The sequence below is a fragment of the Meleagris gallopavo genome, chromosome 3 (genome assembly GCF_905368555.1).
Source record: "Meleagris gallopavo chromosome 3, MGAL_WU_HG_1.1, whole genome shotgun sequence".
NCBI lineage: Eukaryota > Metazoa > Chordata > Aves > Galliformes > Phasianidae > Meleagris > Meleagris gallopavo.
Genome location: NC_139406.1, coordinates 83,316,975 through 83,334,501, shown reverse-complemented (window position 1 = coordinate 83,334,501; position 17,527 = coordinate 83,316,975). Strand labels below are relative to the sequence as shown.

At 42.4% G+C, this 17,527-nt stretch overlaps 1 protein-coding gene and 1 long non-coding RNA gene across 2 annotated transcripts; one reads left to right on the top strand and one right to left on the bottom strand.

The window, feature by feature from the left end:
* Positions 1-526: 526 nt before the first annotated feature.
* SQLE (squalene epoxidase) lies at positions 527-15,227 on the bottom strand. Its single transcript, XM_003205275.4, has 11 exons — positions 14,729-15,227; positions 12,512-12,764; positions 11,814-11,994; positions 9,537-9,633; positions 7,575-7,688; positions 5,401-5,572; positions 5,067-5,162; positions 4,396-4,538; positions 3,836-3,932; positions 3,295-3,382; positions 527-2,374 (listed from the first exon to the last, which is right to left on the bottom strand). Exons 1-11 carry the CDS (start codon positions 15,011-15,013, stop codon positions 2,182-2,184), a joined length of 1,719 nt encoding a protein of 572 aa, XP_003205323.1. The 5' UTR covers positions 15,014-15,227; the 3' UTR covers positions 527-2,181.
* Positions 15,228-15,410: 183 nt separating this feature from the next.
* LOC146544796 (uncharacterized) lies at positions 15,411-17,241 on the top strand. The gene is made up of 2 exons (XR_014882691.1): positions 15,411-15,550; positions 16,635-17,241. It is a non-coding gene; the product is annotated as an uncharacterized LOC146544796 (long non-coding RNA).
* The last annotated feature ends 286 nt before the right edge of the window (positions 17,242-17,527 follow it).

Sequence of the window (17,527 nt, the reverse complement as noted above, 5' to 3'; positions counted from 1 at the left end):
CATTCTTTTAAAGATGCAACTAAGAGGCCTCTTCACCCCATCGATTTTCCAGTAAAGTGCACATTTAAAGCAAATAAAAAGAAAAATCAACAACAAAAAAAGCAACAAAAGACCCCAAACACTCCACCATCACCAAACGAGTTTCTCACACTACCTCCAAGAAATGCAACACTGTAATGCCTGAATCAACTCCGCCTACAAATGAGCTTCTATAGCACTTCTGGGCAAAGAGGGCACCTACCTTGCTCGTACCAGCAGCTTTACCTCTTTTGCCCACATTTGGCTCAGGAACTCCTTCTGAAACCACATTACTTTGCTCTTCCATAGACGTGCACTTAAGATCTTTCTCTCCTCCTCAGAAGTTTTCAACCTGTGATATTTAGCCCAGTCAGCAGGACACTGAGCCAGGCATTGGCTTCAGGAAAAAAAGTCATGTATACGTTTAAGCACTTTTAAGCACACTGGTATTTCCTGGTAAGTCAAGACCTACTTAAAGTCATCATCCAGAGATACACAAGAAAAGAAATCTACAGGTATAACATTTTATTTAAGTTAGCTGAGGGTGTGTATTTGACTCAAGATTGTTTATCCTTGAACTGAAAGAGACTGACTGTAAATAATATTAAAAATAGGAAACGTAAGAGCAGCCAAACTTCTAAGAAGATTGTCACAAGGTCTGAAAACACTTATATAAGTGCCAAAAATTTTGGTTCCCCTCACCAGGGGCATCATTTAGTTACCACAAATAATGGTACCTGAAATCATCAGCGCTCTGCTCAGAAGTCAGCATGCTCCATGAACATGTCTGTAGATATCAAAGTGACATAGGTATCAAAAGTGATCACGGTTAGAAAAATATACACATTTTTGTCTCATCTGGAAAAGTTTTAGTTATTTGAAATACCCATCAAATAAAACACTAAAAAAAAAAAAAATCTTTTCCACAGATTTCTTCCCCCCCCAGTCCAACACAGAATGTATATTTATATACAGCTTATACAGTCTGTCATTTCCAAAACAAATAGTCCAAGTTTTTAAGTACAGAAGAACACAGTGTGTTGCTGCTCTCTAGACCATACTGACACACCATTGGTTTGGCAAGTCAGAATATGACAGCCATGTGGTGATACACAAAGCAACTGCACAAAAGGCAAGGGAAAATGGAAGAACACAAGAACAAAGGAAAGCAAAGCGGTGAAGGTAACGCAGAGAGGAATATTGCCCAGTAGCAAAACAAACTCTCGAGTAATGTGCTGTAGTATCTACAGGAAAAGAAATATTTCAAGTATTAAAAGGACACTTGAATTGTACTTCGTACAACCTTTCAAGGTAATATTAAAGAGTGTCTACTGGAAACAGCCTGCATTCCAGTTGTTTCAGTAGATGGCTGGTTGCTGTGCTTAAATCAGTGGCAGTATTAACCTTCACTTACACACAAACCAAGTAAAACAAAACTCAGTTTTTAGAACAAAGTGAGATGGGAAGAAAGTTCCAACAAAACAAGTGCTTTCAGTACCTGGGTGCAGCAGCCACCACAAGCATGCTTTGGTTATTACTGGTTTCAAATGATTCTGGTGTAAAGAACACTTTCAGAAGAGCCCTACATGTGGCATTTGCAAAAGTGAGTCACACTGCAGACACGGTGACATTGCAACATCTGCAATCATTTGCAGTGTCCTTTGAAGCATCACTATAACAGTACCTCAGCTGCAACTGAAACAGAAGAGGCAAATCCTCCTGAAGTGGCCCAAATAAGGAATTTTCTTACAGTATTTTCACAGAAACAAAGGAAGCCTATGGGGCTACTGAGCAGAAAGAAGCATGAAGGATAATAGCAGCATGTGGTTTACAGTTTTCACTTTTCAGTTTATTAATATTAGTGGTGCACTCTGCAATGGATAAAGCGAGGAATGAAAATTCTGACAGACCTGGCAATATGTGAACACTTCCTTATGGTCCTTGTAAACAGCTAACTCCTCTTTGAACTTTAATTGCAAAGAATAGATCATTTACATATAATATATATGTATATAACCACAAAGCCAAAACTAAGTCAAATCCCGATCAAGGAAATCACATTTTGAAGAGAAGAAAACATGACAATATTAAACAGCACATGTCCAAAGATTTTAAAGGCATCGTGATCTTCACGTTCTTTGTCCAGTCATATCCCCTTGGACCTTAATAGATGAGGGACTTCATTTCAGAGTAAATAAGTGGAAATATTATAGAGCAACTCCTGTACAGTATAGCTCCACTGTTGAAGAAGGCTCGAGGCATGGTGATCCACGGCTCTGACTTAAAGCAGAAGTAAACGGCGTACAATGCCACGGCAAAGAAGTGGCCAATCAGCACCATTGGTTTAGGAGATAGCCTGTTTTAAAAAGCAAGAAACAGCACACGTAAATGAACAGGAGAAAAAAAAGCACAGACAAGCGTTCAGTTCCCAGGTTGGCTGTTTGCACAAGACAACCGCTCTGATTTAGGCAGCTGCAGTCCTGCTGTCTCAGCCGTGAACAAATCCTGCCTGTCTTGGAGCTGCTGCACACCTGCATTCCATTCTGCACGATGGCCAACATACACCTCTGCTTTCTCTCCGTTGCCAGTAGTCCCAATCTGTCCTTATCAACTCCCAGGTAAGCCTGTACCAACCCTACCAGTTTTAGCTCTTTCCAAATGGACACATGCTTACATGCTCAAAGAACAACTTACTGAGCATTCTCCAGTTTGAAGGGAGCGTTCAGAAGACCTTGAAAGGTACTTGCTTCTCTGTTCCTTTTGCTCATTTGTGGGAGAGCTCATCCATCATTATTCTCAGCTTGTCAAGCATGAAACATCTCCACCAGCTCCTCCGTTTGAAGGAGCAGAAGGGTCCACACTAAATCCCGTGCCACTTGTCATAGAATCACAGAATGGCCTGGGTCGAAAAGGACCTCAAAGATCACCTAGTTCCAACCCCCTGCCATGGCCACGACTGCCAACCACTAGAACAGGCTGCCCAAAGTCCCAACCAGCCTGGCCTTGAATGCTTCAATGGAGGGGGCATCCACAACCTCACTGGGCAACCTGTTCCAATGTCTCTCCAGTTTGCAAAGGTCTTTTTTTCTTGTTTAAAAAGAAAGCATTCAAAGCTTCTAACAAAGCTTCAAACTTCAGTATAATACTAAAAACACTGCCTCACATGGAGCATTCTCCCCACACAGAATGGACGGACTGGCTGGGAAGCAGAATCTAACAGAGGTCCACAAAACTTGATCTGGTTCACGCCAGCTATTACAAATACGCTGAACTTACACAGACAGCAATCCAACAGGACCTGAGACACATTCTCCACCAAGTCTGAAGTAGTGGAAACAGGCTCTCTTTAGCTGGTGCAAGGAATCTACAAAACAAATTGAAATCACTCACAAATACAGTCAACAGATACTAAAAAATTTGAGCATATAAAACAATGATACAAAATCAAAGACTTCAGCATTTTGGCAGCTGCTGCCATTAAATTCAGTTAGATTTCAACCTGATTTTACAGGATTTTATAGAGAAGCTACAGATTCCTGAATGCTGACAGAAGAACAATTGATTAAAGTTACCCAGTGTTTTGTTTATTAAATAATAACTCCAGATGTCCTTTGGGTTGCTATAGCTTAGTTTACACAATGCTAGAACTAACTGGGAAGACAACTCAGGCTAACTCATTAAAATCCTTTGATCAGTGCATTTTATATTCATGTATATACATATATCTATGTGTATGCTCACATACTAACACACGTCCTCCAGAAATATTTATTCAACAAATTTTAATTCATCAGAAGTTATTTAAAAATATATTTACCATCTGTAGCAGCAAAAAGTTCATACAGTGCCTGGGCAAGAATATTCACTACAAAAGAATGAGACCTTTTTCTTGACCAGTAAAATGTTTTTTTGGCCTGCAAAAGGAACAAATGCATTTCTATTAGGCAACACAGATCATCATTGAGAAGATTTTTGAGTAGGTGATAGGAGTTGTGTTCATGTGAATGCCTTCTCACCTACTACTGTGGTGTCTAGATGCACACTGACAAACTAGGTACACATGCTCATTACTTCAAATTCAACTTGCACAAGGTGATGGTTCAAATCCAGTCTGCTTGAGCAAAACGTACACTAAAATACCAGTGTGGGAACAGATCAGATACTATCCTAGCAATATGCCTCACAGCCACAGCACTTTTTCACAAATCACAGCTCTGCTCAGTGAAAATGCCTGATGTGGTTTATTTATCCGAAGAGTTGAGAACAGCTGTGCCTCAGAAATAACTTCCACATCCCTCAGGTGTATCCAACTTGGACTGCATCATCTGAAGTGGAACCAAGTTTGTCTAAGTCAAAATAAATAAAATAAAGTTTCACCTTAAGAATGTCAGAATCTTCATAAAGATCTGGAATATCCTGGAGCAAGCTTCTCCATATTTTGACATCGTTTAAAACAACACTCATTCCTCCACCAGTAAGAGGGTGTCTTATATTATATGCATCTCCTAAAAGAAGGACTCCTAGATGGAAGAAAGAAAAGATGAGTGAGCTACTGCACAACTACCATATCATCTTAGCACTCAAACCCTGTACTTTGTTTCCCAGCTTATTGAGAATTCATCCCCACCAGGAACAACAATTAGAAACTGAAGAGAAAAAAAAAAAAGAAAAAAGGGAGGATGGCTTTAACAGATTTAAAACTCTCAAGTTCTCTTATACATACGCATGCATGCGCATCAAACAACAGACAAAATTCAAGGTCACTTTTATTTTTTTTCCATTTTCCTCCCCTCATAAGAGACATAACTTCTAAAAGCACGACCCACCGAGTTATTTAAAATTAAAAGTGAAGCAGACAGTCATTTAAAGTCTTACATCAATATAAACATTACTGTTAAACTGTGCCAAACACGCATTTTCAAATGTATTTTTAATATCAGAATGAGGTAGCTGTACTCAGCAACAAACACACATCTATGAGCACACAGCCTTCAGTCCCACAAGTTTCTAATGCCTTCCCTCCCTCTGCTTTACTTCATAATACACACCTTTCTTGTTAACAGCTGAAGGAGGCAAGAAGCTTGCTGGCATAGTCCTTAAGCGATCATTCTGAACCGCTATTAGAAATGGTTCCTTAAGGTGATCTGCAAAAACCAAGGTTCTTTGGTTACACTTATTTGGTAGAGCCTTAAAGAACTTGCTCACAACTCATCTGAACCTCTTCTCAGAGGCATAATCCTTCCAAACTTCTAATTCATAATTCTAATTCATAAGGCCAACCAAATAATCTGCTATGTGACGTGTCATCTAAGAAGGGAGAACAGTTATTGAGACAGCAAACTCTGAATGTGGAGATAAAACAAACCAACAAACCAGACTCACCAGGCAGTTGGGGATGAATGCTCTCAAGCATATATTCTTTCAGGTTCTTTGGCATTTCTCCTCGAATATCAACAAGGACTCGAGTCTCAGTTGACGAAATCTGATAGATCAACACTGGACTAGTTTTAGCCAGAACAAGTTCGGCATAGTTAGTTTTAAATTGTGGTGCATCCTTCAAGAGAAGTGGGAGAAGGATTGGAATCAATTAATGAAGGGATATTAAACTTCAGATACACAAAACCATTCTCTGACACTTCAAATAAAATCCTGTGTCATATTAAGGTTGTATTATTTTTTTTCTTTCAAAACAGCACGTTTTCAAGAAAAAAAAAGAGAATGCAGAAGCTTTCCATAAGATCATTTTAACTTCCATAAGGAAAACTACAGAAAGAAAAAAAGTACAGTAGTCTGTAGTGCAGACAACCCCATGGGGAAAATCACAGGCTCCCAATACCCTACAACTGCTCCTCAGGCTCATCAAGTTTCAGAAGTAGAGAAAGAGAAGGCACTCAAGTACTGATAGATAACTGTAGGACTAAGGACACAAAGTGCTGAAGCTCCTCCAACTCAGACTGTGTCTGGTGGAAGTTCTGCAGGGTTTTGTTCATTCTCTCTTATTTCTGCTGTCAATCCAATGGTTACTGCAGCTACTGCAGCAGCTGTGGAAGGCAAGGCAAAGCCAACCTGCGTTGGCTACAACAGACCAGCTACCAACGTACAGTCATGCTTTCTCACTTAAATGCACAGATCCTGAAGGCATATAGGTAGCTAGTTACAAGGTACCCCATCTGCTGGCAGGGACACAGTTTGAGTGTGCTTTTTGAGTATAAACAACAATTGGTTTTAATCACAGCTGCTAGCTTATACCTAAAACTCATGATTTTCACCCTCTGAACAAGTGCCTTAAGAACAAGAATACTGTGGGGAAAAAATGAATGTCACTATCTTAACACAAACTAGTGAAAGCACCTATACCCAGAGTAACATAGAATCATAGGATCACCAAGGTTGGAAAAGACCTACAAGATCACCTAGTCCAACCATCCACATATCATCAATAGCTCTCACTAAACCATGTCCCTCAGTACAACATCCTCAGCCTCACTGGACCCTTCAGGTACTGGAAGGCTGCTATAAGATCCCCCCAGAGCCTTCTCTTCTCCAGCCTGAACAGCCCCAGCTCTGTCTGTTCTCACACAGGAGGTGTTCCAGCTCTCTTATCATCTTCATGGTCCTCCTCTGGATCTGCTCCAACAGCTCCATATCCTTCTTGTGTTGGGGACTCCAGAACCAGACACAATATTCCAGGTAATCCAGCTGGTTTAACCCTCTCTTGCTCAACTACAGAGAAATTATACGTTTAGATGCTGGCTTTAAGAGTAGATTTTGATGTTAATCTAACTTCTAGCCACAATATCCTCTTAGAAAAAAATAATCTAGTTCACAGTTACATAAATGTTTGAAGAGCTGAAAGCCTGACCTGCAACTCTACCACATATGCTACATCTGACACAGTAAGTTCAGCTATGGTAGAGATGGAACAGAGCATACACCAATAACTTCAAAGTTAAAAACTTCAGGTGCAAATTTCCAAGCATTTCTCAGTGTAACACAGAAATGGACAGAACAGCTGATTTCATGGGAAAACACCTCAGACTGGAGCTCAAGACAGTCCTTATAACAAAGCATCAATAGCTGCTTTAACAACCAGACTACTTAAATCTTTCATAGACATATTCCCTATGTAAATTTCTGCAATGCTATCTGCAAATGTATTTGATTAAACTATTTCTCGTTCCAAAGTCTGTGAAAGGACATGGTATTCATCTTTTATTATTTTATAAAGCCCTACCATATGCCCCTTCTGTATGAGTTCACATAAATAGGCTCTATAGGTGGTGGGTGGAAGGACTAGCCAAGCAGAAAACATCAGGCCACAGAGAGAAGAAATACACATTGAGAAGAAAATGTGTGGAAGGTTTCCAAGAACTGTGGAGCCCAGCGACCCTGTGGAATCCAAGAGTGTGCTGAGCCATCACAGGGCCACCAGCTCACACAGCACCAACAGCTGTGGGACACCACCAAGAGGGCGGAGGCTGCTGCATGCAAACAGATAACACAGCATTAGAGATGTATGAAGAAATGTATATCCTCACATTATAGAAAAACGTTACCTTCAGAATGCAACCAACAAAATGGGATGAAACAGTGACTTTTTGGGAGACCAGGTTTTTTCTAAATTTGGAGAAAAGTCCATCAGCTACAACCGTCAGCGGTGCATGAAGTTCCTGTAGTGTAACAAAGAAAAAGATTGGGCATTTTCCTTCTCTTTTCCACAACAGTTGGAAATAACTCTCCAGCCCTCCTTTTCAATTGCACATTAGATGTTCTTCAAAGCAATAATCAGCTTCTCCTAGACATGCAATCATGTAACATAGCTACAGGGTCTGTGTCAGAATTGGATAAAACAGACCAGAAAAGCAAAGTGATTGCCATGTTCAGCCCATAATGCTCTTCGGAAATAGACAAACAAAAGAATCACACATAAGCAACAAGCCTAAAATGTTTTAGAGTAAGAAGTGTACCAAACATGCCCAGATCTTTCTTAAAAGAACAAGCAGCGAATTCAGAGCAGTTCCTACCATCCTTAGGTGCTACAAACAGAAACAACAGGTACAGAGAGGAAAAAAAATAAGGTAAATGGATTAGGTTCGGCCTGAAGATATGCACAAATTCCTAACGTTTAATACATACGCCATATTCAAACATGAGAAAATTCTTCAGATTATTAATAAGCATTTTATTTTTATAATATTGTGAGAAAAGAACTAGAAAGCATTTAGAGATGGATGTTTCCTTCTACATATAGCTTTCTTGCTGTCATTTGCAGTTAAATCAGAGTACGTAATGATTGCAGATTTATGATGAGCATTAGTCTTTGGCCTTGGCAAGAGCAGAAAACAAAAAATAAATTTTCCTTTGAAGCTTTCAGGAAAAAGCATGCCATGTTTCACTGGCACTTCTGGAAAATAGTTCACTGTTGGACAGAAGCATTTGGTGAGCCAGCAATGCGAGCGTACATCCCTGCCTGGAGCAGGTTCCTCCTGGTGCTACACTGCTATAAAACAGAGGCTCTCTAGGCTGGCAAATAATTCAACTCTTTCCAGGCACAGAGCTCCAGCACTCAGTGAATTTGCTTATCATCTCTGTACAGACAGAAACCTCAAGGCCCTAAGAACAACACCCACGCTCTCAGAAATCGCACAGGTTAGAACACTGGTCACTCTAATGCTAGCCAAACAAGCTGTACTTACAATTATTGCAATAAAGTCCATGAATGCGTAAAGCTCCCAGTTACCTCACAAGGAGTTAAGGATGGTGTTCCTCCTCAGCTGCCTTACAGCTCCCCACTCCTAGCACACCTTGAGGACTGCAATGCCTTTTGCCTGAGCAGATTCATTACTCCTCCTCCCTCTTGGAGGAGTAATTTTAAAGTGGTTTTTTGGCTTTTCTAGAGAGCGTATCCACAAATTCTGTACATATGTTCTATCTGGATAGGTTTCTCCTAAAGCTATTTTAAGTTCACTCAATTTCTCAGAATTTAGCAGCAGTTTTGCCTTAGTTGAGGCAAAGAAGAATCAAATCAGTGACAATTAAAACAGGTCAGAACTCTTCTTCTGTGTCCCAAGAGATGACTGGGCAGAGTATCTCTATGAGCAGGCACCTACCTCCTGACTTTTACCTTACAGAGGTAGCATATGTTGAAACATGGATGTTTTTACAGTCAAAGCACGAATATGAATGCATTATTTCTTTCATTGGCAACTTTGAAATATTTTAAGCTCCAAACATATGATTTAGAAAAAAAAAAAAAAACAAGCAACAACAGTTGGAGTCGCTGGAGAATTGAACTGTTATCAAAAAACACTAGGAGTTACAACATGAATTTCCATATGCCAGGAATGCATCCACTAGGAAGCAATCTCCCTTCATTAAAGTTTTCATCTCTCAGGTAGTTGCAGATTTCTGCACCAGAGCTCTGAAATAGCAGTGCTAATGCTATTATTAAATGCTATACACACTTAACTCTATTTCCACGGTAGTTAAGCAAAGATCAGAACAGAAAACTGTCTCACCTTAGTATCCCCAGTTTCTTTGTCCTTGTACTGAACACCCACTATGCAATCATCATCTTCAAGCAGCTGTGTCACAGTTCCTTCAATGAATTTTGCACTGAAATAAAGCAGGATTTAGAAGAGGAGGGAAGAGGATTAAGGATGCCAGCATTTCATCGTATTAGGCATGTCATTTTCAATAACCTTGTCTCTGCCACAATATTCTCTCTAAACACAACACACAAAGATTCTTCAGCACTTTCTGAAGCCACATTAAACGTGAAACACTGCTTGTCATTAGCTTAGGTTCACCATTGCCATCTGGCTTGACATTTGAGACTATTCAAAAGCTATAATGCTTAACATAAACACCCTACCACCAAGCAGAACCCCTGCTTTTGCTTTAGGCATTCCCTGGCCGAAGGAGATGAGCAGAGTGGAGGGCAGAAGCAAGATCCAAAGTAGCACTTCAATACTTAAAATGTAAGCAAGGTGGAAATGAGGATCCTAACTAACACAGAATAGATCTCAACAACGCGTCCTGTTTAGGACAAAGCTCTGACAGTACTTATGATCAGACTCCAAACTGAGCTTCCCTTGCATCTCTCTCTAATTTTGGCTATTTGGGTTTCACAAATGGCATCTCTTTCCACTTAAACCTCTTGCTGGATCTGAGCTGTTAGACGCAATCCCGGCAGTTCAGACCCTGCAGCTCAAAATGAACACACTTCACTACTTCACAAAAGCTTTCACACCCACATGAAATACAAGAACTTAGAGAAATTAGATAAAGTCCCATATGAGAATAAGACAGCCTGAGAGTTCAGGCCCTCAAAGGTAACATAGCAATTGAAAACATGCCTAACAGGAAGTTCAACAGCAGAAGTAAGTAGCAACCTACCAGGTTAATAGCAGGTGAATCAGCATTCTGCAGATCTTACTCGCTTTCATATTTCTTTTATAGCCATAATTTAATTAAGTGCTTATTTCCTATCCTGGGTCTAACCCCCTATAAAAATCACTAACCAATGATACCCTACCTTTTTCCTCTGCAGAATTAATTTTACTCATCTGAAAGAAGTTCATATTATGTAAAACAGATGAAGAGAAAGCATTCAGTAGTCATTATTCCCTATATTTTCACAAGTTCTGAGATGAAAAACAAAGCTTCACAGCACTACAAAGAGTATTTCATCTCTCTCACGCCTTGATGTAACGTGCAGTTTCCTCTGTTGTCATTACAACGGGAAGAAAACAAACAAACTAGAAATGAATAAAGAGTGGAAGAAAGGGTGGGGGCTGAACTCAAGACTCAAACGTTAGCTTTTGTAAGTTTCTGCTGACAGGATTTTTGTCCAGCTCATGGAGTTCTCCATAGGTTGAGGTTCCCAAATTTCACTGAACTTGAAGCCATAACCAAGAAAGCTTTAGCTTTTATAGCTATTAAATGCAGCCATCATTGATTTTAACTGTACTGAACAGTTGCTACCTTTTAGTGCTACTGATTCATAGGATATAAAAGATATGATAAAATAAAGCTATTTTCCACTTCAAAATAGATATGCAAAGTAAGACGACAGTACCTTCTGTATTTCCCTTATAAGCATTACTGATGGAAAAAAAAATCCACCCTTCAGAAGCAGCATCTAGAATCTATTTGTTTTTTGAAATGTTTCCTCCTCCTCTCTTTTAATAGAAGGAAATCTCAAACATTCCTTATTTCATTAGGAATAGGATGCATCTTTAGGATTGTACAACAGTTACTGGGAGTAGCTCTCTCCCATTATTTCGTGCTCCTTCCTTGCTATTTTGCTCTCTTGTTAGCCATAAAAAAAAATTACAGAACATGCAAATGTAAAAGATTCCTGGCACTACAAACAACATATCTGGAAGAAATCATACCAAGGTATATCACACATTTCTTGGCAAAAGAAGTTCTGTGCATTGCACCCTGAGGTCAGTGCTTCTGCTAAAATATCAAACCCAGTAACAGGCCCAAGGGAATCAACTTTTTAGCCTCAGACTGCTCTCTCACAGGAACAAACCAGTACCCAGCCTTCTAGTTAAAGCCTCTGTTCCCATAAATTTAAAAATTAATTTGTCTCGAAGGCTAACATAAGAAGTATATTACCGCTCATAAATGTCTACAAAAACAGAATGAGTAACTTCAGCTGTTGCTTTCCTTCAGCCTTGCCCATTGGAGCCACTGTGCTGGGGCACAAGGAAACAGCCAAGGAATCTCATGCCAGGAACATCTCAGCACTCAGGCTGTGACACTGACCAGCACACAGAACTCACTTGGGCTCTGCCATGGCTGCCCTTCGGAGACCCATGATGAACTGGCCATGATGGAAGGACCTTCCGCTCACCACACCGCCACCTTCAGATGTTGGAAAAGGAATTTCTACCTCTGACTTGCTCTCTAGGTCATGAATGATGTAACCATTCACTGTCTGTGCATCGATACCTTCTACTGTATCTGCAAAACAAAAGCCAGCAGATGAGTTAAAGAAAGCTTTTAAAATTTTTTATATTTAAATATTTCTTCATATGAAATCCAATTATCCTAATCAAAATATGTTGAGGAAAGAATATCATAGAACCATCACAGAATGGCCTGGGTTGAAAAGGACCACAATGACCACCTAGTTTCAACCCCCTTGCTATGTGCAGGGTTGCCAACTACCAGACCAGGCTGCCCAGAGCCACATCCAGCCTGGCCTTGAATGCCTCCAGGGATGGGGCATCCACAACCTCCTTGGGCAACCTGGTCCAGTGCGTCACCACCCTCTGTGTGAAAAACACTATCTTCAAAATAGCAGATTGGAAACACACAAGCAATTCTAATTCCTTTTATTCACTGTAGATAAAGCATTTCTTCATTTTTCCTGCATTTTAGATATGGCATGCCTTATCTAAAAACATACCTGAGAGCAGTAACTGTTGTGTTTTATACATATCTATATATACACATACACAGTTTGAAATGCACTTACCTTCAAGACCCAAGTCTTTAAGTGCATTAAAACCGCCAGGCTGCAACAATTCTCCAACTATCCTGTCAGGCTCCTTCAGATCCCTCTCTATTACAGTCACTTTTCTTCCATCCCTGGCGAGCACCGTGGCCAAGGAGGACCCAAGGACACCTGAACCCACAATGATAACTTCTGGATCACATTGGGGCAATAATGCTGTAACTGAAGCAGCCTCTGTCAGGTGCATATCTGAGACATTTACTTCTATTTTACCCTGTAGAAAGAAAAATCCAGAATTAGATGTGTTGATGAATGTGTACCATAACCTTTGCATGGGTTTGACTTTGGACTTGTTCAACTTTCATCCAGCAGACTGAGAGCCCACTGATGGATGGACAGCATCTCCCAGGTAAGCTTTGTTTAAAATGAAATCAGTTTTACTCTATAATTGTATAATCAGTGAATATACAAGTGTTATAACTAAGAAATAAACAAGAGAGTTTAGCTAAACAGATTATTACACCAAACAGAATAGATAGAAGGCTTACCCTTGTCCTCAGCTTGCTGTAAAACTCCAAAAGGAGAGATCTCCAGAAGAGACCCTTCCCTACTGGCAGTCAGCTCTTAAATGGGGCCTAGGAGAGGTGCAGCCAGGCTCCACCCCTTCCTGCAGCACAGGTGAATTGCCTTCACCTGTGCTCCCAGGGCTGACTCATTGCTTGCCTCAGGTGATCAATCAGAGGTTCAGGCTGTGATTCAGCAGTTCCCATACAATAATGCAATAAAAAAAATCAAGCAGGGAAAAGAAACAAGCAGACACACTTGATTAAAACTTCCCTCCTGATCAAAGCCAAACATTAACACAACCTTAGTCTCACACATACTGGAAGCTGAGTTCCTACAAAAGGCAGTACACATCCCTCCTGCACAGAGAACTCAGCAATTAAAGAAACTGTTGCATCCACGGGAAAATGTATTCCTCTAACCTTATTGAGTCGAATTAATTGAGTCCAATTCACTCTTCCACAAATGCTTCAGCACTGCAGTGCTGACAGCAGTAAAAACATGCTTACATCAGTGAAATAAGTACTTTGAATAACACAGAAACCAGGATTTCTGGTGGCATGGTGTAATGTTTTTAGCTACAACGTAACAAGGGATTGTAAAACTAACTGCACGACTTTGAAAAAAAAGCAAGAAACTTGGGGAAAGGCAGGCTTTTACTAGAAAAATTCATAGGGCGTGCATCCGAAAATAGTTTCAAGCTGTTCTGTGCAAGCGGTCAGCGCCCAGCTGAAAAGGCCCAGAAGTGCCCAGGCATGGAGCCAAACAGTGCTGACCTAGAGAGGGGCTGAATATGCATATCCACCTACTGGTGGTAGACTGCACGGCTCCTGCCAAACTCCAGCTGAAAGCCTGGTGCTCTCCACTATCACCAAAGAACAGGCTGGCTAACCGAAGCCAGCTCCTGTAGCTATTATACAAGCAGCATTTTAAGAATAATTCCCATATTACCGTGTCTCCTGCTGTCTAAATGGATACGTTTTATCCAGAAACAAGAGGAAGATGATCACAGAATAACAACATGGCTGAGGCTGGCAGAGACCTCAGGCTCCGTCTGGCCTATCCTTTGCTCCAGCAGGGTCACCCAGAGCAGGGGGCTCAGGACCACATCCAGGTGACTTTTGGAGATCTCCAAGATCTCCAATGGGCTGCCTCTGGACAACCTGGACCTGCACAGCACAGAAGTGCTCCTGGTGTTCAGGAGGCACATCCCATGCTCCAGTTGTGCCACTGCCTCTGGTCCTCATACTTGGCACTGCTGAGAGCAGCCAAGTTCCATCCTCTTTGTACCTTCAGAACTTTGTGTGCATGGATGAGAAGCTCCTTCTGCTGAGCCTTCTCTTCTCTCGGCCAAAAAGTCCCAGCTCTCTGTGGTTCCTCACAAGCGATGCTCTTCTAACATCTAGAGCAGACTGGCAATTGAAGATACCCTTCTGCTAGCATAATAATCCATTACCATGTTATTTTCTTTGCATACTCACATTTCATTCACCTTCATAAAATCTCACTGTTTCTTCCATCATCGAAAACCAACGCAATACATGACACACCCGTCACACAGGATGCAAGCACAACCCCTCCCTGCCCTTCCTTCACTGCCCTCACCAAGACCAACTCCAAAGGGCCAACAGGCAGTCCCTCCCAACTCAGGTACCACGTCCAACCTGAACATACCTTTCTGGATCTGGGTTGCTCAACTCGCTGAGACCCCGCAGCAGGTTTGGCCCAGAAGAAGCCGACCAGTGGCAGAGCAGAGAGAGCGTGGGAGAGCATCCCCAGGTGGGGCTTCTGCTGCTGCTGCTGTCGGGGTGCACGGAAGTGGTAGCGATAGGAGAGCAGCAGGCCCAGGGAGAAGAAGAGAGCGGCGGAGAGCAGCACCTCCTTGTTGGCGTAGCTCATGAGGTCCCCGCACTTCTTGTACACGTAGATGAAGGAGGCGATGCCCAGGAAAGTCCACATGGTGAGGACACTTCCCAGAGTTCTGACGTCGGCTGACGCTTCGAAAACGGCTTTTCACGTAATGTACGAATAACAGAAACAGAGAAACACAGAGGCTTCCCCCGCGACGGCAGGGACGCAGCCACACGCAGCTCCGCGCGACGCCGCGGAGCTCACCGAGCCCCAGAGGCACAGGCACCAACGGCGCAGCCAGCAGTCTCCATAAGGCCCGGAGCGCAGCACGCAGCACCGCAGCGCCCGCAGCCCCGGCGCCCCACGCGATGCTCACGAAGCCGCTCCCCACGCGGTTCGGAAGCTTCCCCTCGCCACCGCCTCCCTGGGCGGCTCCTCCGCGCCGTGCCCGGCCCTCTCCGCGGCTCCGGGGGCGGCTGCGCTCCGGGCGGTGCCGCCGCGGCCTTCACGCCCCGCAGCTGAGGTGAGGGGGCCGCCCCGCCTGAGCCGGACCGGGCGGGGATCGCCCCTCACGGGAACGCGAGATGCGAGGACCGGCGGCGAGGGGGCGTGGCTATGCTAATGAGCGCCTGCCTCCGCCTCCTGGTAGGTACCGCGCGCCCCGTGCCTCAGCCCCGTCCGACCAATCGGCGGTGCTATGCTGAGATGGCGCTATGGCCGGGCGCCCAATCCGAGCGGGGGGAAGGCGGGGCTTGCGCGCGCTGGGATCCTAGGGCGATGTGACGCCGTCGGGCGGGGCGGGAGATCGAAGTTGCCGTGGTGACGGATGAGCGGGGCCGCCCCGAATCCGGCGTTCCACGCCGCTGCCTTGCGGAGCTGCGCATGCGCGCTGGCGGGACGTGGGAGCCTGAGTGGTCAAGCGTTGGAAAGTACTGCCCAGGGAGGTGGTGGAGTTAGCATCCACTGAGGTGTTCCAAAAAGGTGTAGAGCCTGTACTGAGCGAGGTGGTTTAGTGGGCACAGTGCTGATGGGTTAACAGACAAGATGATCTTGGAGGTCTTCTTCAACCTTAATGATTCTATTATTCCATGACTTGTAAGAATAAAGGCAAAAATAGGAGCTGGTAAAAGAATGGAGTTTGGTTCGTTCATCAGATCAGTCAGTTTAGGCTAGAGGTAAAGATGTGTGAGCTAAAGAGATCAAACAGGCTCTTATCTATAGTAGAGAGTTTTCCCCAATTTGATTTAACCCACTTAAGACTGAGCCATTTAAGCACATTTGCACTTGATTTCTTATGTTCAATTCAATAACATTCCTTAAGTTCTAAAATTTCTGAGCCCCACAACTCAGCACTTTGGAAGACCAAACCAAACGTTCAGGATGTGCCATGGCAGGGACTAAGCATGAGCTGAAGCACAGTCTTTAAGCTGGAACATTTACTGGAACCAACACAAATCTTATGAAGACTAAGAAAGATAAATGAATTGGCAAACATGAGCCAAAAACTACTGAAAATAAAAGCAGGGTAATGCAGATGCACTGTAGGAGTTGTGCTAAGGACCAGTAAAGTCTTAAGGAGTAACAGAAAGGAGGATGGTGTCTAAGAAAACAGAGTGCAGTGGGGTGATGTGAATGGAGATGGTGGTGAGCTGGTTTTAAGATTAGAGGCAAGAGTCATGTTTCCTTTTACTGCAAAATACCAAAAATTGCTTTTCATCCCCACACCCAGCCCTGGATCCTGATGGCTGCAGCTGGAAGGTTCCTTGCTTCAGCTCACTGAAAACGAAATGTGACCCATGGAAAAACAATTTTGTCTTACTCAAGTCACCCAGGACAATGTGAACACGTATTAGAGATAGAGTACAATTGCATATGGCTGGTAGAGAACAGGGAGCTTGGGTGTCATTGCTGCTGCAAGTTGTAATTAGATTTAATTAGAATAACAAATAATACATTTGTCCTACCGCCACCACAATAAATCATCCTCTGTTAATGAGATGCTTGTGCAAAACGTCTGTCAGGATTATGTAATTCCCGAGTAATTATTTTTTATACTTCCATACAGAGTGGATCAAAGCAATTATAAGATTCTGGTTTTCAATGAGACACTCAGAGTTGCATCTGTCAGAGTCTCAGATATGTTCCAAATGTTTCCAGCCAAAACATCAGAAGACATCCCTCCTGTCTCCTAATTTATTCTCAGTGTCTTGGCTATGGTGAAGAGCTTGACATAATTAGATTTCTGTTTACAGTAAAAGCTATCTTTTGCTGCTTACAGTACTGTAAATATGATGGTATTTCTGTGGATTTCTTTTTCAATTAAAAAAAAAACAACACCTTTTTTGTTTGTTTGTTTGTTTTTTATTTATGTGTTCTTGAACTTCACTAGGATTTTTGTTTCTGGAATAAATTATTCTTCCCTCACTCATGAAACACTGTCAAGATGATGACTATGAAATATCATTTAATGATTTAAAGCTCAGGGTGGCAAATATGAACAGGCTGAAACAAGAATTTCTAAAATTACAAAATGATTCTGCAGGCAGTAAATAAGGGCACCTGAAAAGAGGTTGGAGCTGACTTTTTCTCTTTCCTACAAGTTCTTTCCCAAATTCCAGTTTT

What these genes read in the sequence shown, in the direction of transcription:
- SQLE (XM_003205275.4), bottom strand. Translation starts at nt 15,013, where the DNA reads ATGTGGACTTTCCTGGGCATCGCCTCCTTCATCTACGTGTACAAGAAG. An exon ending in GCAGCCATGGCAGAGCCCAA is followed by an intron (nt 9,634 to 11,813) that starts GTGAGTTCTGTG and finishes GCTTTATTTCAG; the next exon opens with TGCAAAATTCATTGAAGGAA. An exon ending in AAGAAACTGGGGATACTAAG is followed by an intron (nt 7,689 to 9,536) that starts GTGAGACAGTTT and finishes GTTACACTACAG; the next exon opens with GAACTTCATGCACCGCTGAC.